Below are 27,917 nucleotides of genomic sequence, written 5' to 3'. Positions count from 1 at the left end.
TGCTCTGCTTTCCATCAAGATGATTGACTTTAGCCAGATATTGTCAGCTGTTGGGGAATTTGGCCCATTCCAGAAGCGCCTGCTTGGGATAATATGCCTCCCCAACATCTTCTCAGCTTTTCACATGTTTATCCAGGTGTTTACTGGCCTGAATTTCCCACACAACTGCAATACTAACTGGATTCGGAAACAAGGGCCGAACCTGACTTACGAGGAGCAGCTAAATTTGACAGTCCCTAAAGACCCAGCTGGCAAGTATGAGAGCTGTGAAATGTTCACTCCTGTTGAACTTGAATTTGAAGTCATTGAAGCCTATGGACTAAACACAACAGAGAAATGCAGAGATGGCTGGATTTACAAAGCACCTCAAGGGAGTAGCACCTTAATTACTGAGGTAAGCTGTATTTCCTAACAAATGATTGTTTTGAATTTAATTCAGCACGTCTTGTAAAACAAGCCATGTTGCTTGATAATGGTACGGGGGGTCTACATAGGTCTGACTATTTGGTTTATTACTCTTTGTAATTTAGCCATGGCCAATCTCCCTTAGCTACCAAACAGGGAGGGCGAAAGCCATGTGAAGCATCTTTTCAACATAACACTCCAAGGAAAGTGCATGTTTCTGTGATTGAAGTTAGAGAACGTTCGCCCCTACCTGAGAGCATAGCCAATTTTGTTCTCTTCAGCTCCTGGCCACAGATGACTGTGACATCATCTGGATTCAAACTTGCAATTTCCAGATGATGAGGCAAAGCCTTTTCCATCATGCCACTTTGGGAGCAGGTGAACCTTTTACGATTGGAACCACCCCTCTAAAGATATCATTTTCAGAAAAGCTTCAGAGTGGAACTGTAGGAACAAACTCCTATCTACTTAATAACTAATGAACCTTTAGATATTTATTAGATCAGCTTTCAAGCTTTTTAAGTCTAAGGCCTCCCATACTCACCCAAACTGCAGATATTGCACACTTAAATAACCACATGAAAAACGAAATGCACATTTTTATGAATGGGATTTTTCACACTACTCTTCCTTACCATAACTTTCACTTGACAAGGTAGAGCCTTGCTAATTACAAACCATTTGATGTACGAGGCTAACATTGTGATGGTGTAAAATGCTACTAGACATTTTAGTGGTTTACAGTTTTTAGATTTGAAATAAGCTAGTAAAGCAATGAGCATAAGTTTCTGACCTTCATGGGTGACTACTGGCAGGAAAGGAAACAAATTCTTCTTGCAAAAACAGTTAGCACTCAACCAGACCTGCTCCTGGACCCCATGCAGTTCGCCTACAGACCCAACAGATTTGCCGACGATGCTGTTAACATGGCTGTTCACGTCATTCTCCAGCACCTGGACTCACCAGGAACCTACAATAGGATTCTATTTGTGGATTTCGGTTCTGTCTTCAACACCATCATCCTGGCTCTTCTGCAGGACAAGCTCTTCCAGCTGATTGTGCCTGACCTCCACCTATACACACACACACACACACACACACACACACGCGTGTGTGTAAAAATAGAAGAACCTGAAATATACAAATTTGAAAAGTGGACATTTAAGGGGTATGTGCATGAGTTGTTGGAGTCCAGGCTGTGCATTATGCCCAAAATGTGCAAAAATGGGTCACAGACAAGAGTGTGTGAAACGAAGAGAAAGTGTAATGGGGGATGTCAATAATCAAGCTGTACAATGTGAGCTGGAATGAGCAATAAAGGTTCACAGAATGGAGATGCATGACATGGCCTTGAAATGTACAAAATTGCAGTTCAAAAATGAAGTGCATTAATGTCACAGATTGGAAGTGTGAGGTTGGAGTCAGTGGGGGTCTCTGACCTTATTGCTGAGCAAGCTGCAGTGGGGAAAAAGCTGGCCTTATGGCATGAGGTTTTTGTTCTCATGGACCGCAACCTCCTACCAGAGGGGAGTGGTTCCAAAAGTTTGTGTCTGGGGTGAGAGTGGTCAGCCACAATCCTTTCTGCTCTCCTCAGGGACCTGGACTCATACAAGTCCTGAAGAGATGGAAGGTTGCAGCCAATCATCCTCTTAGCAGAGCAAATTATACAGTATGCTACAGTCTGTGCTGTCCCGGGCAGTGGCAGCAGCATACCAGATGGCGATGGAGGTGAAGATGGACTCAATGATGGCGTAAAAGTGCACCATCATTGTCTTTGGCAGATCAGACTTCAACTTTAACAGGAAGTACATCCTCTGCTGTGCTTTCTTGGTAAGAGCAGGTATACGTCTCTCACTTAAGGTCCTGGGTGATTATAATGCCCAGAAAGCAGAAATACTCCACAAAGGTTAGTGAAGTCTACAATCATCTCCACTGCCTTGGGAGCATTGAGCTCCACGTTGTTCTGCCTGCACCAGGACACCAGATGGTCAATATCCCACCTGTAGGCAGACTCATCCTCATCAGAGATGAGTCCAGTGAGGATGGTGTCATCTGTGAACTTTAAGAGCGTGACAGACTGATGACTTGAGGTACAGCTGTCTGTGTGCAGGGAGATGAATAGAGGAGAAAGGATGCAGCCTTGGGGAGGGATCCAGTGCTGATGGTTCAGGAGTCAGAGATGTTTCCCCAGCTTCATGTGCTGCTTCCTGTCAGACAGGAAATCAGTGATCCACCTGCAGGTGGAGTCAGGCAGAAGAGCCAGGATGATGGTGTTGAAGATGGAACTGAAATCCACAAATAGAATCCTAGCATAGGTTCCTGGGGAGTCCAGATGCTGGAGGATGACATGAAGAGCCATGTTAACAGCATCATTGGCAGATCTGTTGGGTTTGTCGGCGAACTGCATGGGGTCCAGGAGCGGGTCATTGATGGTTTAGAGCTGGGAAAGCACAAGGCGCTCGAAGGATTTCATGACCACAAAAGTCAGGGCGATGGGTCCGGAGTCACTTAATCCTGTGATCCTTGGCTTTTTGGGGACAGGGATAATGGTAGAGGCCTTGAAGCAGGCTGGCACATGACATGTCTCCAGTGAGGTGTTGAAGATATCTGTGAACATCGGAGACAGCTGATCAGCACAGTGCTTCAGGGTAAATGGTGAGACTGAGTCAGGACCTGCTGCTTTGCAGGGGTTCAGCTTCTTAAAGAGCTGCTTGGTTGAGGCTGTGGTGGAAGGTGGATGGGCCTCCGAGGTGTGAAGTTGTAGAGAGGCCCTGGCAGCAGTAGAGGTGGAGGAGATGATTGGGGTGGTGGGCTGGAGCTGGAGTGTGGAGTCCCGGGGGATGCCATCAGGACAGTCCCATTGTCTTTCAAAGCGACAGTATAACTCATTCAGTTGGTTGGCCAGGCACAAGTCATAAACAGAGTGGGGGACTGAAGGTTTGTGGTCAGTAATCTGTCTGAGCCCTTTCCACACAGATGTTGAGTCATTGACTGAGAACTGGTGTTGGAGTTTCTCAGAGTACAGACGTTTAGCTTCTCTCACTGCCTTGCTAAACCTGTTCTTCGATTCTTTAAACCTGTCCGTGTCTCCACTTCTGAACGCTTCTTCCTTTTGCCACCTTATCTGTCTGAGCTTATCTTATGAACCAGGGTTTGTCATTATTGTAACTCACCCTGGTTCGTGATGGAATGCAGCAGTCCTCACACAAGCTGATGTAGGACGTCACAGCCTCTGTGTACTCATCCAGACTACTGGTAACAGTCCTGAACACATCTCAATTTGTCCAGTCCAAGCATGCCTGAAGGTTCTCTGCAGCCTCATTGCTCCACATCTTAGATGCCCTCACTACAGGTTTCCTCAGCTTTAATTTTTTGCCTGTATGCAGGAATCAGGTGGACCATGACATGGTCAGAGTAGCTCGGTGCAACACGGGGGAGGGCGTGATGGGCATTATTGACTGTAGTGTAGCAGTGATCCAAAATATACTCTTCTCTGGTTTAATAAACTGTTTGTATTTTGGTAGTTTGTAGCTGAGATTACCTTTGTTAAAGTAACCGAGGACAATAACTAGGGAGTCCTCCGGGTTAGTCTGCTCCACACCCAGTATCTGATCGGCCAGCATGCACTGTGCATTCTGCACAATGGCCTGTAGTGGAATGTAAACACCAACCAGAATGAATGAAGCGAACTCAAACGGGGACTAGATGGGTTTACAATTAATGATAAATGATTCCAGGTTGGGAGAACAGTGTTTCAGGATCACTGACACATCACTGCACCAGCCCCTGTTTACATAAAAACAGATTCCACCACCCTTTGTTTTATCCAGAGAGATCCACGTTATGGTCTGCTCTGAAAAGTTGGAAGCCAGCCAGCTGCAGCACAGAGTCTGGAGTAAGTCCGCATAGCCATTTCTCTATGCATTTTCCTCTGCATGTCTTCTGATGCAGCAGGAACATGATGGTACCCAATTGCTTCTTTCTGCATTTAAAGCCACTCCTCCCAGGGTTCAGCCTTTTGCCAGATCCTGCCAGATGACCTCAGCAGCCCAGCACCCCCCAGCACCAGAAAAAAAGAAAAGGGAATTAGAACCTAGGATAAATTAACATAATGTTGAATATACATAAATTAACTAAATGTGTGCACTACAGAGATAACTTACAGTGGGGCAAAAAAGTATTTAGTCAGCCACCAATTGTGCAAGTTCTCCCACTTAAAAAGATGAGAGAGGCCTGTAATTTTCATCATAGGTACACCTGAACTATGAGAGACAAAATGAGAAAAAAAAAATCCAGAAAATCACATTGTCTGATTTTTAAAGAATTTATTTGCAAATTATGGTGGAAAATAAGTATTTGGTCTATAACAAAAGTTCATCTCAATCCTTTTTATATACCCTTTGCTGGCAATGACAGAGGTCAAACATTTTCTGTAAGTCTTCACAAGGTTTTCACACACTGTTGCTGGTATTTTGGCCCATTCCTCCATGCAGATCTCCTCTAGAGCAGTGATGTTTTGGGGCTGTCGCTGGGCAACACGGACTTTCAACTCCCTCCAAAGATTTTCTATGGGGTTGAGATCTGGAGACTGGCTAGACCACCCCAGGACCTTGAAATGCTTCTTACGAAACCACTCCTTCGTTGCCCGGGCAGTGTGTTTGGGATCATTGTCATACTGAAAGACCCAGCCACGTTTCATCTTCAATGCCCTTGCTGATGGAAGGAGGTTTTCACTCAAAATCTCACGATACATGGCCCCATTCATTCTTTACACGGATCAGTCGTCCTGGTCCCTTTGCAGAAAAACAGCCCCAAAGCATGATGTTTCCACCCCCATGCTTCACAGTAGGTATGGTGTTCTTTGGATGCAACTCAGCATTCTTTCTCCTCCAAACACAAGTTGAGTTTTTACCAAAAAGTTCTATTTTGGTTTCATCTGACCATATGACATTCTCCCAATCCTCTTCTGGATCATTCAAATGCTCTCTAGCAAACTTCAGACGGGCCTAGACATGTACTGGCTTAAGCAGGGGGACACGTCTGGCACTGCAGGATTTGAGTCCCTGGCAGCGTAGTGTGTTACTGATGGTAGCCTTTGTTACTTTGGTCCCAGCTCTCTGCAGGTCATTCACTAGGTCCCCCCGTGTGGTTCTGGGATTTTTGCTCACCGTTCTTGTGATCATTTTGACCCCACGGGGTGAGATCTTGCGTGGAGCCCCAGATCGATGGAGATTATCAGTGGTCTTGTATGTCTTCCATTTTCTAATAATTGCTCCCACAGTTGATTTCTTCACACCAAGCTGCTTACCTATTGCAGATTCAGTCTTCCCAGCCTGGTGCAGGTCTACAATTTTGTTTCTGGTGTCCTTTGACAGCTCTTTGGTCTTGGCCATAGTGGAGTTTGGAGTGTGACTGTTTGAGGTTGTGGACAGATGTCTTTTATACTGATAACGAGTTCAAACAGGTGCCATTAATACAGGTAATGAGTGGAGGACAGAGGAGCCTCTTAAAGAAGAAGTTACAAGTCTGTGAGAGCAAGAAATCTTGCTTGTTTGTAGGTGACCAAATACTTATTTTACCGAGGAATTTACCAATTAATTCATTACAAATACTACAATGTGATTTCCTGGATTCTTTCCCCTCATTCTGTCTCTCATAGTTGAAGTGTACCTATGATGAAAATTACAGGCCTCTCTCATCTTTTTAAGTGGGAGAAGTTGCCAATTGGTGGCTGACTAAATACTTTTTTGCCCCACTGTATGTACCTTCAAGTTAAATTAATTATAGCTATGTTATATGAAATTAAGGACTATGTGTCTTAATTTATGTGTTGGTGTATGTAATATGGGTGTGAAACTATTAGTGTCTGAGAAACTAAAATATGCTAATGCATGAGGGTTACCGACTTTCATGCAATTGTGTGGCTGCAGGTGCGGCCATCACAGGTTTTACCTAAAATTTTCCTTCAAATGGGCAAATTATAGACCCTTCGGATGCAAAATGGATTCAAAAGTAGAAGGCTGCTGGGACACCAAGTTTTGGTTAAATGCTTGCTTTGATATTTTTACTCCTTTTCTTCTATTTATTTATTTATTTATTTATTTTAGTTTGACTTGGTGTGTGAAAGTAAGACTCTGAATGAGACCTCACAATCTATCTACATGGCCGGACTCCTCATTGGAGCTCTGTTGTTTGGACCATTGGCTGACAAGTAAGGAGGCTTCCTATAAACAAAATAACCAAGAGAATGGACACAATTAGTAGTAAATTCATTGTTTATTCTATTGCCCACTATACTACATGACTATTCTATACTTTTTCACTGAACATCACAACACTGGGGTCAGACAGTGACTGAGGCCATAGAGCTGAAGTAATGACAAAAGGCAAATTTCTTGTCATGTTTTCTACCCTTGCAGATATGGCCGGCGTTTTGTTCTGCTACTCTCTTTAACTTTGCAGTTCTTGTTTGGTGTGGGTGCTGCTTTCTCCTACAACTTTTACATCTATATTGCTCTTCGCTTTGTGGTTGGTGTCACTATATCTGGCGTCACCATCACTACCAACATCATAGGTACTGATGGAACACACAATTTATACCATTCCTTTTACTAACATTACTTTAGAGATGGCTAATATTTTTGTAGGCCCTGAGTGGTGTGGTCCATCACGTCGGGCCTTGGTCACCATCCTGTCTCACTGTTGCTATGCCCTGGGGATAATGATACTATCTGGATTGGCCTTCGGCATCCGCAATTGGAGGATTCTCCAATTAGTTGTGTCTGCACCAATCCTGATCCTCGGTGTCTACTTTTGGTAAGGCTTTCACTCTGAATCTCAGTCTGAATCTGTCCTTAATTCATGTTGGCGGGTGGGTTTGCAGTCTATTAAACTAAGGTCATCAAAAATTATTGCTGTGGAAATTCATTCCAGCGTGTGTTATTTTGGGTTAAGAGAGAATTTTGACAAGAATTTTGGGTTCAGATGCGGACTCACCCTAACACCTCTTATGTGGCTGACTGCATCTATCTTCACTGCAATAAATGGCCTTTCAAAAATAAGAAATAAAAGATTAAAACAAAGCATATTTGCTTGAATCAGGTGAAAAAAATCTGCCAATGGAACTAGTCAAATTTGACTTGGTAAGATTTCTTAAAGTAAGATGAAAAATCTAACCTGTTTTTAGATAAAATAATTCCAAAATTAGATCGGGGAACTTATTATGCGAGATCTGATTAACTCAAAATAATCAAAATAGTTCTTATAACAAGATCATACTTCTTACATTTAGCCATTCAAGTCATTTTTATTTATTTCATTTTAAGGGTATTTCACTTAAATTCATGACAAAGTCTTAAGAGTAAAAACTCAATTTAAGATAAATATACTAATATTAGGATTGTTAAATTCTACAACTAAGCATTGGTAGCTTAAAAGATTCTCCTTTTGTGACCTGTAATTAGTAAAATACTCTAGATATGAGACCAGAGACTATCTTGAATCAAGTTGATGACACGTGTAGCATTGCAACAAGTTTATTTTTTTTCCCATTTCAACATTCAAACATTAAAACATCTATTAACGTTCCACTTCCCCAGGACCTCAGGCACCAAAAAAAATAAATTAATTAAAAAAAAAGTCTACGCATTTTGACTTACAGTGCTTACACAATACCAAAGCAACAGTGCATTTTGGGGGCACTGACTATTCATGTGTACGAGGGGTTTACAAGATCAAGCACAAAAAAAAAACCAACAACCAACAACACCAAAAAAAAAACCACTGAACTTAACTCACAACATTCCAAAAAGACCTCACTAAAACGCCCTCCACTCACTTATAGCCTTTTTGAAGGCACTTGTCTGGTCTAGAGTCTGTACAGCATCTAGAAGGAGCTCACTCTGAATGACTGAGAAAACAGTCGCAGTAAACTTAGGATATGTAAGGTGGAGTTGAATTGTAATGAAAGATTCAAAGATTTCAGTAAAGTTCATTTATTCCCAAAACAAGCATACTTTTTTTTCTTGAAACAAGATGAACCACATTTGACAAATGTCCAAAATGTACTTACTTGTTTGAAAAAAAACTTGTTTTATTTTCAAAGGTGCTCCAAATAAGACTTTTTCAAGACATTTTGTCTATACAAGATTTTCAAGGTGGACTGTCTAAAAACTAGCCTTTCTAGCTAAATGAGGTTTTGCTTGTTGGGCAATTATGTCTTATAATAAGGGAGGCTAGATGTATTGACTTGAAAATAGACAAATAAACTTCCTAAGATTTTTATTTTTTGCAGTGTTGAGCATGCTTCATCCATTGCCGACTTGCTAGGTCTGCTGTGGCTTCGCCAGACAAACAACCATTCACACCTATGGACAATTTAGAGTAGTTAACCTAATCCACATGTCTTTGGACTGTGGGAGGAAACCCACACAAACATGGGGAGAACATGCAAATGCCACACAGAAAGGCCCCTGTTGGCTATGCGGTTCGAACCCGGAGCCTTCTTGCTGTGAGGTGATAGTGTTAACCACTGTGCTGCACATGGTTAAGATACTATCTATAATATCAAGGCTCTTGCTTCTGCATCTCGGACAGCCCTTCAAAAAAAAAAAAATTATATTTTATATATATATATATATATATATATATATATATATATATATATATATATGTATGTATGTATATACACACACACAGTGGTGCTTGAAAGTTTGTGAACCCTTTAGAATTTTCTATATTTCTGCATAAATATGACTTCAAACATCATCAGATTTTCACACAAGTCCTAAAAGTAGATAAAGAGAACCCAGTTAAACAAATGAGACAAAAATATTATACTTGGTCATTTATTTATTGAGGAAAATGATCCAATATTACATATCTGTGAGTGGCAAAAGTATGTGAACCTTTGCTTTCAATATCTGGTGTGACCCCCTTGTGCAGCAATAACTGCAATTAAATATTTCCAGTAACTGTTGATCAGTCCTGCACACCGTCTTGGAGGAATTTTAGCCCATTCCTCTGTACAGAACAGCTTCAACTCTGGGATGTTGGTGGGTTTCCTCACATGAACTGCTCGCTTCAGGTCCTTCCACAACATTTCGAATGGATTAAGGTCAGGACTTTGACTTGGCCATTCCAAAACATTAATTTATTCTTCTTTAACCATTCTTTGGTAGAATGGTTTGTGTGCTTAGGATCATTGTCTTGCTACATGGCCCACCTTATCTTGAGATTCAGTTCATGGACAGATGTCCTGACATTTTCCTTTAGAATTCGCTGGTATAATTCAGAATTCATTATTCCATCAATGATGGCAAGCCGTCCTGGCCCAGATGCAGCAAAACAGGCCCAAACCATGATACTACCACCACCATGTTTCACAGATGGGATAAGGTTCTTATGCTGGAATGCAGTGTTTTCCTTTCTCCAAACATAACACTTCTCATTTAAACAAAAAAGTTCTATTTTGGTTTCATCCATCCTCAAAACATTTTTCCAATAGCCTTCTGGCTTGTCCACGTGATCTTTAGCAAACTGCAGACGAGCAGCAATGTTCTTTTTGGAGAGCAGTGGCTTTCTCCTTGCAACCCTGCCATGCACACCATTGTTGTTCAGTGTTCTCTTGATGGTGGACTCATGAACCTTAACATTAGCCAATGTGAGAGAGGCCTTCAGTTGCTTAGAAGTTATCCTGGGGTCCTTTGTGACCTCACCGACTATTACACGCCTTGCTCTTTGAGTGATCTTTGTTGGTTGACCACTCCTGGGGAGGGTAACAATGGTTTTGAATTTCCTCCATTTGTAAACAATCTGTCTGACTGTGGATTGGTAGAGTCCAAACTCTTTAGAGATGGTTTTGTAACCTTTTCCAGCCTGACGAGCAGCAACAACACTTTTTCTGAGGTCCGCAGAAATCTCCTTTGTTCATGCCGTAATACACTTCCACAAACATGTGTTGTGAAGATCAGACTTTGATAGATCCCTGTTCTTTAAATAAAACTGGGTGCCCACTCACACCTGATTGTCATCCCATTGATTGAAAACACCTGACTCTAATCTCACCTTCAAATTAACTGCAAATCCTAGAGGTTCACATACTTTTGCCACGCACAGGTATGTAGTATTGGATCATTTTCCTCAATAAATAAATGACCAAGTATAATATTTTTGTCTCATTTGTTTAACTGGGTTCTCTTTATCTACTTTTAGGACTTGTGTGAAAATCTGATGTTTTAGGTCATATTTACGCAAAAATATAGAAAATTCTAAAGGGTTCACAAACTTTCAAGCACCACTGTGTATATATATATATATATATATATATATATATATATATATATATATATATATATAATGTGGCAGCAGGGGCGTGGTCAAGTGTCGGTCTGTGACCGGAGGGCCGGAGGGCAGTCAGGGAAGGTAAGTGGCAGAATCACTACACCTCATGTCAGTTAATGTGCGTTTGTGTGTCTTCCCCAGTGACCGTGCCCTATTGAGGTATTTCACCTGACATCACAGGGTCACGTGACGCCCTGGTGTCTGCCATTTTGAACGTCAAGCTACACACTAACGCTGCAGACAGAGAGGGAGAACCGGCTTGAAAAAAAACGTGTTACAGACACCTAGAATAGATTAATTTGTCAGTAAGCACTCTATAAATAACCATGGTGTTTGCTTGTTGTGCTGTGGGCTGCCACAACAGACAGGGACAGCGTGCAGGACGCTCCTTTTACCGGTTTCTAGTGATGGGAATTTCGGCTCTTTTGGCTCTTCTTACTATAAGGAGCCGGCTCTTTCGGCTCCCAAACGGCTCCTGAGATTTTATTTTTGATTTAATTGCTGAAATTAACTAGTTAATTAATTACATTATTTATATTTTATCAATAGGATGTTTTCCATTTTATTTTTTTAGTTTTTGTAGCCATTGTAAAGCTTTGTAAAGTATAGCAGTGTAACAATGTTCTAGCTATAGAAATAAAACTTACTTACCAATTAATAAATTATTTTCTCACAAACATAATGCAAAACTGTGTTATATTACCAATATAAAATACACAGCTGATTTTCCCCTCCTCAGGTGCCTCACAGACTCCTCTCCCCTGCGCTCCACAGCTTTAAGCATTACACCAATTTTCGTATTTTCGCAGCTGTGAATGACATCAACCCCCCCAACCAAAAAAAGTAGGCGTACACCATGCTACTTTTTTTCCTTTGAATGGTAATAGACAACACAAAGACGCAATCGGACAGCAACTTTTTTTTGTGAAAGTCTCTCTCTCTGAGGCACCTAAGGACAAAAAAAGAATTCGGCTCCCCAACTTGGCTCCCACCGAAGAGCCGGCTCCCGTCGTTCACTTCAAAGAGCCGGCTCTTTGAACCAGATCGTTCGCGACCGACACATCACTACCGGTTTACTACTGACCCAGACAAGAGGGATTACAGCTGTGAAAAGACAGGATTGGGAGCCAACAGAGTACTCCAGACTTTGCAGTGATCATTTCATTTCAGGTTAGTTTATCAGTTAACGCAATTTTGATAAAATATATAGCAAAAAGTAAATGGGTCAGTGTTTGTTAACCCATCTGAGCAGTGAAACAAGTCAGTGTTAATTTGTCTAGGGTTGCATGTAGCAGACATCAGACATAAAACGCAATAACAGAGGTTAGAAAGAAACAGGACACAGAAATAAACAGGGAAATTAAGTAAAAAGAAAGAAAAAAAGAAAGAAAGAAAGAGAAAAAAAGAAAAAAAAAGAGTGCGGATCTCCAAACACATGAGAAGCCTATCTTACGCACATATCACGCGGACTCCACACACGCATCGCGTCTGAAATCATAACTCATCAGGGGAAATCGTGTCCGCATTGGCATGTTCAAAAAACAACCTCGCGTCAACAATGATACCACACGCAAGAAAAAAAAAAAACAGTTAGGCTACTCAACAACCAACCTGGCAGCAGCAGTCGTTGTCATGTAAACACAACACTTCGGATATGCAAATGCTTCCCGTTACACACGATTGCTATGTCAATAAACATCATTTTGCCAATATTTTAGAGACCCCCCCCAACATTTCCCAAATCATGTTTTCAAAGGATCTCATGTCTGTTTCAGGGGATCTCGGATCCCCCGAGTAACAAGACAGTGTTGTGAACATAGCCTACCTTGTACCGTTTCAAACTGCTGGGGTCATCCTTCATCAAACTGTTGACTTCTGTCGACTACCTTGGCTCCATACCAAGGCTGGGTACAGTGTTTGTGATAAAAGACAGATCCAATTTAACACGAATCACAGCTTACTTTCTTGTTAAAATGTGCAAAGGTCTCCACCATCTCATACTGCCTTGCACTGAAGGACTTAAGCGTGCCGTCCAAAATGGCTGCATCACGTGACTTGGTCACGTGGGTGAAATACCTCAATATAAGGAGAGAGTGAGGAGAGGAAGAGAGCTCTCTCCCCAACCAGACGACCTGTGTGTGTGCCACACGCTGAGCGTGCGTGTGTGGCTGGGAGAGTGTAAAAATCACTGAAAAGTGACAATAAAGAGTTTTTTTTGAACTAATTTCTGGCCTGCCGTCCTTCTGTGCTCCACCCACCCGTCCGAATTTCTACTCTATCTATCTATCTATCTATCTATCTATCTATCTATCTATCTATCTATCTATCTATCTATCTATCTATCTATCTATCTATAAAATTAGTTATTTTATGTATGGACCTTTAGCTAACAAGGCATGTATGGAACAGATTATAAACCCATATATCTGGAAGCCAGTGGTACCTGGTGCCTCAGTAGTTAAGGTTCTGTAGAAGGTCTGGTTTTTAACATCAGTTCTACCAGAAACCCCTGTAAAGTCCTTATCCAGCAACTGCTCAAGTATATAGTTCAATTGTTGTTTGCCTCATCAGTAAACCTCTTTGAATAATATATACCATATTTGTAAGTGCTCTCTGTTTTAAGGATCCTTCCAGAGTCGGCTCGATGGCTCCTGACTCAAGGCAGACAGGAGGAAGCCAAAAAGATAATCCTGAATGCAGCCAGGGTCAATGGCAGGATAGTTTCAGACTCTCTGCTTGAAAGGGTAATTGAAGTGTGTCTCAACAAAATATTCAATTGTATTTGTTTTTAATGGAATTTGTAATGTCAATGTCTGGTCCGTCAGATGGAGGCAGAGAACACAGTCAGAACCGGCAGCATGCTGGACCTTTTCCGAGTGACGAGTCTGAGAAAGAGGACGTTGATTATGTGCTTTATCTGGCAAGTTCAAATTTGTACCAGTACTTGCAATACTTAACAAAATATGTTTTATGAAAAAGGGTAAACGACACAAAACCTAGATTCTGAGCATCCATTATATTTTGAATAATGCACAATATTGTGCAATACAGATGTGTATCTTCACGTTAATCCCATTCTGACATTTTGGTGTTTTTCCCCAAATTGCCTTGTCCCTTTGACAGGTTTGTGATCTGCTTGGTGTACTATGGGATCAGTCTGAATGTGGGAAACTTTGGTGTGAACATCTACCTGACACAGCTCATCTTCGGCATTGCAGAGATTCCTGCTCGACTCAGCTGCTACCCACTTATTGAGCGCTTTGGCAGAAAGAAATCTCAAAGTGCAGTGTTGCTTCTCGGGGGAACTGCATGTCTGGTCATTCTTGCCATCCCAGCAGGTGTGCAAACATCTCATCTCATCTCATTATCTCTAGCCGCTTTATCCTTCTACAGGGTCGCAGGCAAGCTGGAGCCTATCCCAGCTGACTACGGGCGAAAGGCGGGGTACACCCTGGACAAGTCGCCAGGTCATCACAGGGCTGACACATAGACACAGACAACCATTCACACTCACATTCACACCTACGCTCAATTTAGAGTCACCAGTTAACCTAACCTGCATGTCTTTGGACTGTGGGGGAAACCGGAGCACCTGGAGGAAACCCACGCGGACACGGGGAGAACATGCAAACTCCCCACAGAAAGGCCCTCGCCGACCCCGGGGCTCGAACCCAGGACCTTCTTGCTGTGAGGCGACAGCGCTAACCACTACACCACCGTGCCGCCCCTGTGTGCAAACATACAAAACATTTTTTAGACGAAGGTGAGGTCATAATCTTGTAATAAATCCCTGATGTGGGTGGAGTACAGAAGCATGGCAGGCAGGAGCTGAAGTTCTCACACACTTTATTTTCCTTGACTTTGCTGCTTTTCAGCTTCACTCACTCGCTGCTCACACACAGTCACACATGCACACACGTGTTCTGGTCGGGGGAGAGCTCTTCTCTGCTCTCCCCCTCCTTTTATGTTCCACCATCACTGCAACAAACACACACACATTAATTGAGAACAGGTGTAATGACTTGGTCACTCACCTTCCCTGACCCCGCTCTCCATTCACAAACTGACACTTGGCCCCACCGCCACACGCCTCCACCGCCCGACTCAGGTCGGAGAGCTGTCCAGCCTGCAGCGGACTCCCCCACCAACGGGACAGGAAGTCCGACACCACCACCTGCGCCCCCGACCTGTGGACCACCTCGAACTTAAACAGCTGGAGGACGTTCTGGCATCCTTCATGCAGTGGAGCCACTGGAGGGGCGCATGGTCTGAACAGCGGGTGAAAGGGCACCCCAGCATGTAGTATCAGAGAGCGAGGACAATCCACTTGATGGCTAGACACTCCTTTTCGATGGTGCTGTACTTCCTTTCATGCATCGAGAGTTTGCGGCTGATGTACAGCACGGGATGCTCCTCTCCCTCCACCTTCTGGGACAAAACGGTCCTCAGCTCTCTTTCTGATGCGTTCGTCTGTAAAATAAAGGGGAGACAGAAGTCCGGGGAGTGTAAAAGTGGCCCCCCACACAGTGCAGCTTTTATTTTAGTGAAAGCCTCTTGGCACTGCTCCGTCCACTGGACTGGATCTGGTGCTCCCTTATTAGTGAGATCAGTTAGCGGGTTGGTGACGTCCGAATCATTAGGTATGAACCTACGATAGTAGTCAGCCAGCCCCGGGAACTGTTTCATCCCATTTTTGGTCTTGGGCCTCGGGCAGGCCTCAATCACTGCAGTCTTGTTAATTTGGGGACACACCTACCCACGACCCAAGTGGAAACCCAGATACTGTAATTCCACTTGCCCAATTGCACACTTTTTTGGGCTAGCTGTGAGACCTGCACACCTGATTTTTTTTTTTGAATTTATTTTTATTTCGAACATGTATAAAAAAAAAATTTATATAACTATTTGTACATACAAAAGAAAGACAACGAGAAAGTGACAAAAAATAACTAAATAAAATAACATAAAGAGCTAAGACATTACAATACACCGCACATTGTTCGAAAAAGGAGTGGGAAGAAGTACAATACTTTTTTAATTTCCCACCCCTTTTTAACTACCCCGAAATCCAAACTACATTAATACACCTATAAAAATATATACCATATATACACTTCATGAAGATCTATATAAATATATAATTACAAAAATATATACTACATACCATATATATACACTTCATAAATATCTATATAAATATTTAATTGAAAAAATAAATATATACTACATACCATATATACACTACATAAATATCTATATTTAATATATATATATATATATATATATATATATATATATATATATATATATATATATATATATATATACTTCATATATATCTATATACAACCCCGATTCCAAAAAAGTTGGGACAAAGTACAAATTGTAAATAAAAACAGAATGCAATGATGTGGAAGTTTCAAAATTCCATATTTTATTCAGAATAGAACATAGATGACATATCAAATGTTTAAACTGAGAAAATGTATCATTTAAAGAGAAAAATTAGGTGATTTTAAATTTCATGACATCAACACATCTCAAAAAAGTTGGGACAAGGCCATGTTTATCACTGTGAGACATCCCCTTTTCTCTTTACAACAGTCGGTAAACGTCTGGGGACTGAGGAGACAAGCTGCTCAAGTTTAGGGATAGGAATGTTAACCCATTCTTGTCTAATGTAGGATTCTAGTTGCTCAACTGTCTTAGGTCTTTTTTGTCGTATCTTCCGTTTTATGATGCGCCAAATGTTTTCTATGGGTGAAAGATCTGGACTGCAGGCTGGCCAGTTCAGTACCCGGACCCTTCTTCTACACAGCCATGATGCTGTAATTGATGCAGTTTGTGGTTTGGCATTGTCATGTTGGAAAATGCAAGGTCTTCCATGAAAGAGACGTCATCTGGATGGGAGCATATGTTGCTCTAGAACCTGGATATACCTTTCAGGATTGATGGTGTCTTTCCAGATGTCTTAGCTGCCCATGCCACACACACTGATGCAACCCCATGCCATCAGAGATGCAGGCTTCTGAACCGAGCGCTGATAACAACTTGGGCCATCCTTCTCCTCTTTAGTCCAAATGACATGGCGTCCCTGATTTCCATAAAGAACTTCAAATTTTGATTCGACTGACCACAGAACAGTTTTCCACTTTGCCACAGTCCATTTTAAATGAGCCTTGGCCCAGAGAAGACGTCTGCGCTTCTGGATCACATTTAGATACGGCTTCTTCTTTGAACTATAGAGTTTTAGCTGGCAACGGCGGATGGCACGGTGAATTGTGTTCACAGATAATGTTCTCTGGAAATATTCCTGAGCCCATTTTGTGATTTCCAACACAGAAGCATGCCTGTATGTGATGCAGTGCCGTCTAAGGGCCCGAAGATCACGGGCACCCAGTATGGTTTTCCGGCCTTGACCCTTGCGCACAGAGATTCTTCCAGATTCTCTGAATCTTTTGATGATATTATGCACTGTAGATGATGATATGTTCAAACTCTTTGCAATTTTACACTGTCAAACTCCTTTCTGATATTGCTCCACTATTTGTCGGCGCAGAATTAGGGGGATTGGTGATCCTCTTCCCATCTTTCCTTCTGAGAGCCGCTGCCACTCCAAGATGCTCTTTTTATACCCAGTCATGTTAATGACCTATTGCCAATTGACCTAATGAGTTGCAATTTGGTCCTCCAGCTGTTCCTTTTTTGTACGTTTAATTTTTCCAGCCTCTTATTGCCCCTGTCCCAACTTTTTTGAGATGTGTTGCTGTCATGAAATTTCAAATGAGCCAATATTTGGCATGAAATTTCAAAATGTCTCACTTTCGACATTTGATATGTTGTCTTGGTTCTATTGTGAATACAATATCAGTTTTTGAGATTTGTAAATTGTTGCATTCCGTTTTTATTTACAATTTGTACTTTGTCCCAACTTTTTTGGAATTGGGGTTGTAAATATATAATTACAAAATATATACCACATATACACTTCATAAATATCTATATAAATATATAATTACAAAATATATATATATACTATATACCACATATACACTGAATAAATATCCATATAAATATATAATTACAAAAATATATATACTATATACCATATATACACTTCATAAATATCTATATAAATATATAATTACAAAATAAATATCTACTACATACCTATCCCTGTAAATATGAAGATATAAACTATCCCCATATATAAATATATAACATATATACCATATACTAAGTTAGTTCTAATATAACAATCAACCCTATTCTATTTATCCCTCATCATTCTCCATTGACATACTTCCTCTTCAATATACTTGTTTAAAATTTTTTTTGTACCTTTTTTAAAACAGATTTATATTTGCACTTTGTTTTATTTCTGTCTCCAGTCTGTTCCATAAAGTCACCCCACAGCTCAATACGCACATGCTTTTCATATTTGTTCAAACCTTTGGTTTTTTTAAATTTAGGTCTCCCCTTAGATTATATCCCCCCTCTCTCTCACTAAACATTCCTTGTATATTTTTTGGCAATAGATTATTTCTCGCTTTGTACATTATTTGTGCTGTTCTGAATTTGACCAGATCCATAAATTTCAACATGTGTGAGTTTATGAATAGTGAGTTTGTGTGATCTCTGTATCCTGTTTTATTTATTGTCCTTATTGCTCTTTTCTGTATTGTACATATCGGCTGCAGAGTGGTTTTGTAGGTGTTTCCCCAGACTTCGACACAGTAAGTCAGATATGGCAAAAATAATGAGTAATATAGAGTATGCAAAGATTTACAATCAAGAATGTTTTGTTTTCCACAGTATTGCCGAGCACTTTGCCAGTTTTGCTCGTATGTATCCTACATGAGGTTTCCAGCAGACTTTATGATCCAAAATCACACCAAGAAATTTAATTTCCTGTACCATTTCTATCTTAGTATTGTCTATTATCAATTGTACATTAAAGAAGTAAAGAAACAGGCCTGTAGTTTGTGAAATGGTGTCTATCTCCAGTTTTAAACAATGGTATCACTTTTGCAATTTTCATTTTGTCTGGAAATGTACCTGACTGAAAAGATAAATTGCAGATGTGGGTGAGTGGTTTCACAATTCCCTCAATAACTGTCTTTACTGTTAACATGTCTATATCATTCCAGTCTGCAGAGGTTTTGTTTTTACATTTTCTTACAATTTGGATAATTTCTTCCTCATCAGTTGCAGTTAGAAAAATTGTACTTGGATTTCTATCCCCCATATCTTCTATTTTCCCACATTGTGTTGTCTCGGGTTCCTTTATTTTTGCCGCTAAATTTGGTCCCACATTTACAAAGTACTGGTTAAAACCATTCACCATGTCCTCCATATTATTTATGGTCTTGTCATTTTCAGTGTAGTACTCCGGGTAATTTGTAGTTTTGGATCCATTTCTCACCATACCATTTAGTACAGTCCATATACCTTTAATATTGTTTTTATTTTTCTCCACTAATTTATTATAATAGTCTTTCTTACATATCCTCATAATATTAGTTAATTTATTTTTATATTTTTTATATTTTTCCTCTGCCTCTATAGTTCGATGCTTTAAGAATTGTCTGTATAATATATTTTTCTTTTTGCAGGCTTTTTGTAGCCCCTTGGTGACCCATGGACTATTTGTATGTTTATGTATATTACTGTATTTCTTTATAGGACAATTTTTATTCTATAGTTTATTGAATATTATTAAAAATTCTTCATATGCTTTATCAACATCTTTTTCTTTATAAACTACATTCCAGTCCTGTATCATTAAGTCATTTTTTAGCGCAATCATGGTTTCTTCAGTTTTCACTCTTATATATTTATAATTTTTAGTATCCTTTTTCTTGCTATAATTACAGTAATATACATTAAAAATAGGTAGGTGGTCACTGATGTCTGTTAATAGTAGTCCACTCTCTGTATTATTTTCCAGGATATTAGTAAATATATTATCTATTATAGTGGTGCTGTGAGAAGCGATCCTGCTTGGTCTGGTAATAGTTGGATACAGTCCCATACTGAACATTGAGTTAATGAACACTTCTGTCATTTTATGTTTCTTATGATTTAAGAGGTTGATGTTAAAATCACCACAGATGTACATGACCTTCTGTGTTGATTTTATAAACATACTTTCCATCCAATCTATAAAAACTTCTATGCTTGATCCAGGAGATCTGTATATACAGCTCACCGTTATATTTTTCATTTTTTTACAACATATTTCAACTGTAATACACTCCATCCAATCATCAACAGCTACCGTCATTTTATTATTAATTTTATATTCCAAACTATTATCAACATATATTGCCACTCCCCCTCCTCTTTTGTTCTTTCTGTTGATATAATTAAATTCATACCCGTTCAGCTCAAAATCTATGCCCATCTCATCATTGATCCAAGTTTCTGATATGGCTATTATATTGAATGTGGAGTATTGAATTGACTGAAATATTCCTTCATTTTATGGAAATTGGCATATAGACTTCTGGTATTGAAATGAATAATTGATATCTTCTTTCCTTCTCTGAATGTTGCATTGTATTGATTTTCAGTATAATACCGGCAGCTGATATTGATGTTGCTGAAAAGATTATTTTCCGGATCAATATTATTTTCCATATCTTGTGTTTTATGTTCAGTATAAAGGAAAGTGTCCAGTTCTTGTGTCCAGTGTCCAATCCTTGTGTCATGATTGTAAATTACTTTGATTGGCTCCCTCAGAATTTGTCCAGTTCCCCAATATTTCGGATGACCAGGATCTTGGCCTCTTCTGGAGATCCCTTCAGCTTTATAAATATCTTGCAGTTTTGTGTCCAAGTGTTTTGTATTTTCCCGTTTCCTCAGGAATCTCGCCTTTCTTGCAATGTCTGCATTTTTTTTTTGTTAAGTGCTCATTTAAAAAAACGTCTGAGCCTTTCAGTTTCCTCCCTTGCTTTAACATTTGCATCTTATACTTTCTGTTGGCAAATCTTATTATTACCGCCGGTGTGTCTGTGTTGCTTCTCCGTGGGAGAGGGTGACATGCCTCAATGTTAGTACTTTTTACCTCAATCCCCTTGGAGTGCAGGAATGCTAACACCTGTTGCTCCACAGAGTTAGCATCCTCCTCGTTCTGCTCCTCTCCAGCATATGACCGGGGTTTAATCTGCAATCCGGTCACAATTATGTTGTTTATCCGGGTGTACTGCTCCAGCTCCTCCACTCGGTTCTCGAGAAAGGCGATCCTCTTCGCCTTCTCCGTGTTCTGCAGCCGCAGAGCTTTGACCTCTTCCACCAGGTCCAAGATGGTCTTCTGCTGCATCCTGACAGCAGAGATTTCTTCACCCAGAAAGTCGAGGGATTTTTTTAATGTCGTCAATTTCCTCGACTGTAGGAGCTCTCTTCGGGGGCATTGCGTTGGTTGTTGTTACGCGGCCCGTTCCCGCGCTTCCTCTCGGCCCGCTCCCGCGCAGCCTCGCTTCTCACGCAACCTCTCTGTCTGCTCTCGCGCAGCCTCGCTCTCGCGCAGCCTCGCTCCTGTGCAACCTCAGCGACTCTAGGATGGCCCTAAGGTGTTCTAGGTGCCGTTGCCAATCATTGCTATAAATAGTTATGTCGTTGAGGTATGCTGCCGCAAAAACAGCGTGAGGGCAAAGGATCTTGTCCATGAGCTGCTGGAATGAAGCATGAGCCCCAAATAACCAAAAAGGAAGCATGACAAATTGGTGTAGCCCAAACGGTATGGAAAAGGCCGTTTTCTCTTGGGATAGAGGAGTCAAGGGGATCTGCCAATATCCCCTCGTTAGATCCAGCGTCGAATAAAAGTGAGCAGTGCCAAACCAATCGAGCAACTCATCAATGCGAGGCATTGGGTATGCATCAAATTTAGACACCGTGTTGACTTTTCTACAGTCCATACAGAACCAAACTGACCTATCGATCTTGGGAACCAGGACCACGAGGCTGCTCCAGTCACTGTGGGACTCCCATTTTGAACATGGGCTTGAGTTCATCCCCCCCTTTTTTTGTGTGTGTGTGTGTGTTCAGGAAAGCAGTAAGGGCGGCTACGCACCACCACCCCCAGGAGCGTCTCAATGTGTGGTGTTCTATGAGGTGGGTGCAACCAGGAAGGGACGAGAACACGTCGGAAAATTCCTTCTGCAACTTGGCAACCTCCGTGAGTTGGGCTGGTGAGAGGTGGTCTCCACAAGGAACTGGAGTGGTGACTTGGGCTGGTGAGAGGTGGTCTCCACAAGGGACTGGAGTGGTTTGAGATGTTCCTTTTTTTTTTACCTCTGGCCCCAGCTTTGCCTCGTCTGGAACTACCGATGCCAATGCCATGCGGACCCCCTTGTTCCAATGTTTTAACAGGTTGAGGTGGTCGATTTGCAGTGCCCCGCCCCTATCCGTTCACCTCACCTCATAGTCGACGTCCCTGACTTACTGTGTGACCCCGAAGGGCCCTTGCCACTTGGTGATTTAATTTGGAGCTCGACGTGGGCCATAATATGATTACCTTGTCTCTCGGTGTGAACTCTCTAAGGTGCGTGCCTCTGTCGTACAGCTGGAATTGACATTCTTGTGCCTGCCATAAAATCTTCTGGGTTAAATGCGTGAGGGTGTGGAGTTTTGCACGCAGGTCGAGAACATACTGAATTGTTCTTGCTAGGTGCAGGTCCCTCGTCCCAATTTTCTCATAGTGTAGCACATCCAAAATGCCACGCAGCTTACGCCCATATAGTAACTCAAATGGTGAAAAATCTGTGGAGACTTGTGGGAACTCTTGTACTGCAAATAACAGGGGCTTGAGCCATTTATTCCAATTAAGTGCATCCTCACTTACAAATTTTCTGAATTCAGTTTTTGAGTGTCCGATTAAACCGTTCCACGAAGCCATCCGTTTGTGGGTGATAGACACTGGTGTGGATAGACTTAATTCCCAGTAACCCATACAATTTGCACAGTGTGCATTACATAAGTGTAGTGCCTTGGTCTGTCAGGATTTCTTTTGGAATCCCGACCTAGGACATAATATTGAAGAGCGCTTCCGCAATATTGTGTGCTGAGGTATTGTGGAGAGGCACCACTTCCGGATATTGCGTTGCATAGTCCACCAGAACTAAAATAAAGCGATATCCTCATGCTGACCAATCTAATGGCCCTACAAGATCCATACCAATTTTCTCAAAAGGGGTCTCGATTAGAGGGAGAGGGCGCAAAGGCACTTTTGGAGTGGCTACGGGATTTACTAATTGACATTCGTTGCATGCTGCACACCACCAGTGAATGTTCCTGTGAATCCCTGGCCAATAGAATCCGACCATTATTCAGGCTAGTGTTTTATCCTGCCCCAAGTGTCCGGCCATGGGATTAAAGTGAGCCGCATGGAATATGAGTTCCCTACAGCTCTTTGGGATTAACAACTGGGTTATCTGTTCTGTTCTGTTTGAGTGTCCTGCATCACTCAGTACAACCTATCCTTAATAATAGCAAAATATGGGAAAACCGTTGTCGCGCTTGGCTGGAGAGTTTGACCATCGATTACTCTCACTTGGTCAAAAGCATGACAGAGAGTCTCATCTCGCAACTGCTCTAATGGGAAATCCTCAAGGCCTGAGAGAGGGAGGAGGGGCGAGCTGCTCCTCACTCTTCGTATCGCCCTGATGCTGTGCAGACGTAGATAGCTCTGTGACAGCTTCCCCAGTCAATGCCACACCGGGATCTTCTCGTGACATACTAATGCAGGACCCACCTCTTAATGTGTTCCACCTGTTCTTTAACCCTGGCCATTCAGTCCCCAAAATCAGTGAGTGGATGAGATGGGGATTAATCACTGCTTTTATTCTATGCTTTTGGTCCCGGAATAGAATATGGACAGACACTAGAGAATAATGGTGAACATCATCATGCATGCACAACACCTTCACTGCTTGTGCTCCCCCCAGTCCCTCACCTTGCACCAGGCTTTGGTGAATTTATGTCTGATTGCAACCGGAATCCACCAACATGTGATATGTATCACCTTGAATACTTACCGGCATGCGATATGTTCTGGCCTGATTGGGGGCGGTCTCTGGCGTGTCAGGGGTCCAGATCACAGCTCCCACCTCCATCAGAGAGCCCTGACTCTGGAGATGCTCCGGCTCCCCACCGCGCCAGCACATCGGCCCAGGCTTTCCCTCTGCACCAGTGTTATGGGCGTCACTCACCTGAGGGGGAGAAGACACAGACATGGAAGAGGAAGAAGGGAGGACATCATGGGTGTGGCGGGCTGGCTGGGGAGGAGCCAGCCCCCACCTCCATGGTGGGCGGGAAGAGAGAGAGAAAAGAAATGAGGAGAGGCGTCTTGTCTGCCTCCTGTTGGAACCACTGACAGATGGTCCTCTGCCAACTCAATGGATCGTTCTAGTGACACTGGGTGATGACACTGGACCCATTCCGCCATTCCTTCTGGAAGTCGAGAGATGAACTGTTCCAGTGCCACCAGATGGATGATCCCGTTGGTGTTGCTGTCTTCCGCCCTCAGCCACCACTGGCAGATGTCCCAGACTTGTTGGCCGAATGCAAATGGCTGGCTGACCTCCTCCAACGTCAGCATCCAGAAGCACTGGAGATGTTATTCCAGGGAGTGACCGACACGCTGCAGGATGGTTCTCTTTAGGTCAGCGTACATGAGCCAGATGTTGACAGGGAGCTGCTGTGCTGCAAGCTGCACCTTGCCAGTCAGGAGCGGGAGGAGGCGCGCCGTACGCTGTTCGAGTGGACACCCCCACGTTTCGGCCGCTTGCTCAAAGAGAGAGATGAAGACTTCTCTTCTAGATCGTCATGCGGGCTCATCTTTGCGACAGTGACATGAGGAGGGTCTGCTGTGGTGGTGGTTGAAGCCCCTGCTGATGCAAGCAAATGCCAGAACACCTGGTGATCTTCCTGCTGGACCAGCATCAAGGCTTCAAAGTGTTGCTCTTGTTCGTGCCGGAGGGCGATCAGCGCTTGATGCTGATTCTGCTGGGTGGTAGCGAGGGCATGGATGAGCTCCTTAAATGGGGAGGACTCCATGCGGTGGTTCCCTTCTGTACGTCCCAGGTTTCAGCACCACTGTAATAAGTCCCTGATGTGGGTGGAGTACCGAAGCACGGCAGGTGGGAGCTGAAGTTCTCACACACTTTATTTTCCTTTACTTTGCTGCTTTTCAGCTTCACTCACTCACTGCTCACACACAGTCACACACACGCGCACACACACACCTGTGTTCTGGTCGGGAGAGACCTCTTCTCTGCTCTCCCCCTCATTTTATGTTCATTTTATGTTCCACCATCACCAACACACATTTTATATATATATATATATATATATATATATATATATATATATATATATATATATATAAAAATTGAGAACAGGTGTAATGACTTGGCCACTCACCTTCCCTGACCCCGACCTCCACTCATAAACTGACGCTTGGCCATGCCCCCGCTGCCACAGTTCTGTCGGTGTCATGGTATCCCATCCAGGGTGTATCCCTACCTCGCACATAGTGTCCTTGGGATTGGCTTTGGATCCACCACAACCCTGACCAGGATAAAGAGGCTTCTGAGGACGAATTAATTAATTTTGTATATTGAGATCTGATTGGTTCTTGTTTTATTCGGCTCTGGTCACACTACAGCTTGCGGTGCTTTGCCATGGGTTATCAATGAAAATCAGGTGTTTGGTTGAGAAGGTTCCCCGAGCTTTGGGAAATATTCCCAAACCCATCTGTGAGTATTTGCCATGAAGTTTCCAGACGAAAACAATGCCAGCAAATTTCAGTGCATGCATTGAAATTTTTCGTGACATTTTTGGCCACTCATGAGGTGGAGACACACCAAAAAACAACTTGCAAAGCTTGGAGAACATTTGCTGTGCATTACACAATTGGTGGCAATGGTCCCAATTTTTCATCACCAAGTATTGGCAAACCCATTGGAAGCTGTCGTGTGACCTTAGCCTTACCCAATAACACTTGCATGTCATGTTTTCAGTACTAACTCAGAATTTCAAATGAACTTATCACTCTTGTCCATTTCTTAAAAGAATGACAAACTCACTCAAATGAATTCCCCTCAAAGGATTCATACAACTTTATGTAACTGACTTTCAAGCACATACCAAAGTCTTTTCTGTGTTATGGATACACTGTTTGCTGAAGCCTCTAACTTCTAACCTTTTCTTCCAGAATACCCCATAGTGGTGACTGTCATAGCAGTGTTGGGGAAATTCTCACTTGCTTCTTCCTTTACCATAGTGTACGTGTACACTACTGAGCTGTACCCCACTGTCGTGAGGTAATGAATGAGTAACTTGCATTCCTGCTTAATATGGCATACTGTATTTATACTGTATACAAAATACTTAATTCCATGAAGGAATCTGCATTGGGGCGGCATGGTGGTGTAGTGGTTAGCGCTGTTGCCTCACAGCAAGAAGGTCCGGGTTCAAGCCCCGTGGCCGGCGAGGGCCTTTCTGTGTGGAGTTTGCATGTTCTCCCTGTGTCCGTGTGGGTTTCCTCCGGGTGCTCCAGTTTCCCCCACAGTCCAAAGACATGCAGGTTAGGCTAACTGGTGACTCTAAATTGACCCTAAGTGTGAATGTGAGTGTGAATGGTTGTCTGTGTCTATGTGTTCGCCCTGTGATGACCTTGCAACTTGTCCAGGGTGTACCCCGCTTTTCACCCGTAGTCAGCTGGGATAGGCTCCAGCTTACCTGCGACCCTGTAGAACAGGATAAACAGCTAGAGATGATGAGAATGAGATGAGAATCTGCATTGTGCAGCACATTTTTTTCCCCCTTATGTAGCTTGTTTTTGCCCTGGTTGACCTGTTAACCTTGTTGTTGCAGGCAGAATGGGGCAGGATTAAACGCCATGTTTGCCCGTCTGGGTGGGATTCTGGCTCCTCTCATTGGTCTGTTGGATGTCTATCATCATGCCATTCCAATGGTAATCTTTGGGAGTTTGCCCTTTCTCGCTGGAGTGCTTTGCTTTATGCTTCCCGAGACCCTGAACACAGAGCTTCTGGATCACATGGATGCTCTCATGGATAAGAACATGTGAGTGGATACAGTCTTGATTCGTTGACTTTCATTGAGTTTTTGCATTGAATTTTTATGCATGTGTATATTTTAATAACTTTAAAGCCAAGAGTTATTACCCAGATGTAAAATCACCTCTGAGATTTAATATATCTGATTTTTTTAATATGTTTATTTGTAGGATATTGAAGAAGGGAAGTGTTGAAAGTGGAATTAACCAGCAAGAAATGATGAAAGAATCACCAAGGAGCACGAAATTATAAAGCAGTGTTTGTTGAAATAATTTCATAAACCTGTGTAGAATTATTTGCCATGTCCTCTTAAATGTATTAGTAAACATTCTTCACATAATGTTGAATAGTACAAAAAGCCCAACATATGCCTGTTGTAAACATCCAGTGATGATGATGACGGTGACAATGATGACAGTTTAGACATTCTGCTGAACAGCTTGTAAACAAATTATGTGCCATTTATAAACAAACAAACAAACAAACAAACAAACAAACAAAAAACAACCAAACAAACCCCCTGAAATATGTATTTCTATAAAACATCCCTGAAGTCTAGAAGCTCATTGCCACCACTGATATGAGTTTGATTCATTTTTCTATTATCTATTTGACCAAAGGTTCAGTATTAGTACAACCCCAATTCCATAAATTTTGGACACAGTGTAAAACATAAATTTAAAAACCAAACAAACAAAGAAAAAAACAGAATATGATTATTTACATTGCCTTGCAAAAGTATACATCCCACTTGGTGTTTGTCCTGTTTTGTTATATTACAAGCTGGAACTAAAATGGATTTTTTTTTGGGTAGCACCACATTTCATTTACACAACATGCCTACCACTTTAAAGGTACAAATTGTTGTTTTATTGTGACACAAATATTTAAGATGAAAAAACAGAAATATGGAGTGTGCATAGGTTCCCCCCAAAAGCCAACACTTTGTAGAGCCACCTTTTGCTGCAATTACAGCTGCAAGTCTCTTGGGGTATGTCTCTATTAGCTTAGTACATCTAGCCACTGGGATTTTTGCCCATTCCTCAAGGCTCCAACTCCTTCAAGTTAGATGGGTTGCGTTGGTCTACG

At 42.0% G+C, this 27,917-nt stretch overlaps 1 protein-coding gene across 1 annotated transcript; it reads left to right on the top strand.

The window, feature by feature from the left end:
• Positions 1-19: 19 nt before the first annotated feature.
• On the top strand, positions 20-27,080 carry LOC132867882 (solute carrier family 22 member 13-like). The gene is made up of 10 exons (XM_060900853.1): positions 20-394; positions 6,513-6,616; positions 6,825-6,979; positions 7,053-7,221; positions 13,370-13,490; positions 13,572-13,666; positions 13,870-14,084; positions 25,964-26,072; positions 26,626-26,835; positions 26,999-27,080. Exons 1-10 carry the CDS (start codon positions 20-22, stop codon positions 27,078-27,080), a joined length of 1,635 nt encoding a protein of 544 aa, XP_060756836.1.
• Positions 27,081-27,917: the final 837 nt, after the last annotated feature.

This window comes from Neoarius graeffei, chromosome 19, assembly GCF_027579695.1.
Source record: "Neoarius graeffei isolate fNeoGra1 chromosome 19, fNeoGra1.pri, whole genome shotgun sequence".
NCBI classification, from domain to species: Eukaryota; Metazoa; Chordata; class Actinopteri; order Siluriformes; family Ariidae; genus Neoarius; species Neoarius graeffei.
Note: the sequence above shows the minus strand (reverse complement) of the source record. Positions and strands in the feature narration are given on the sequence as shown.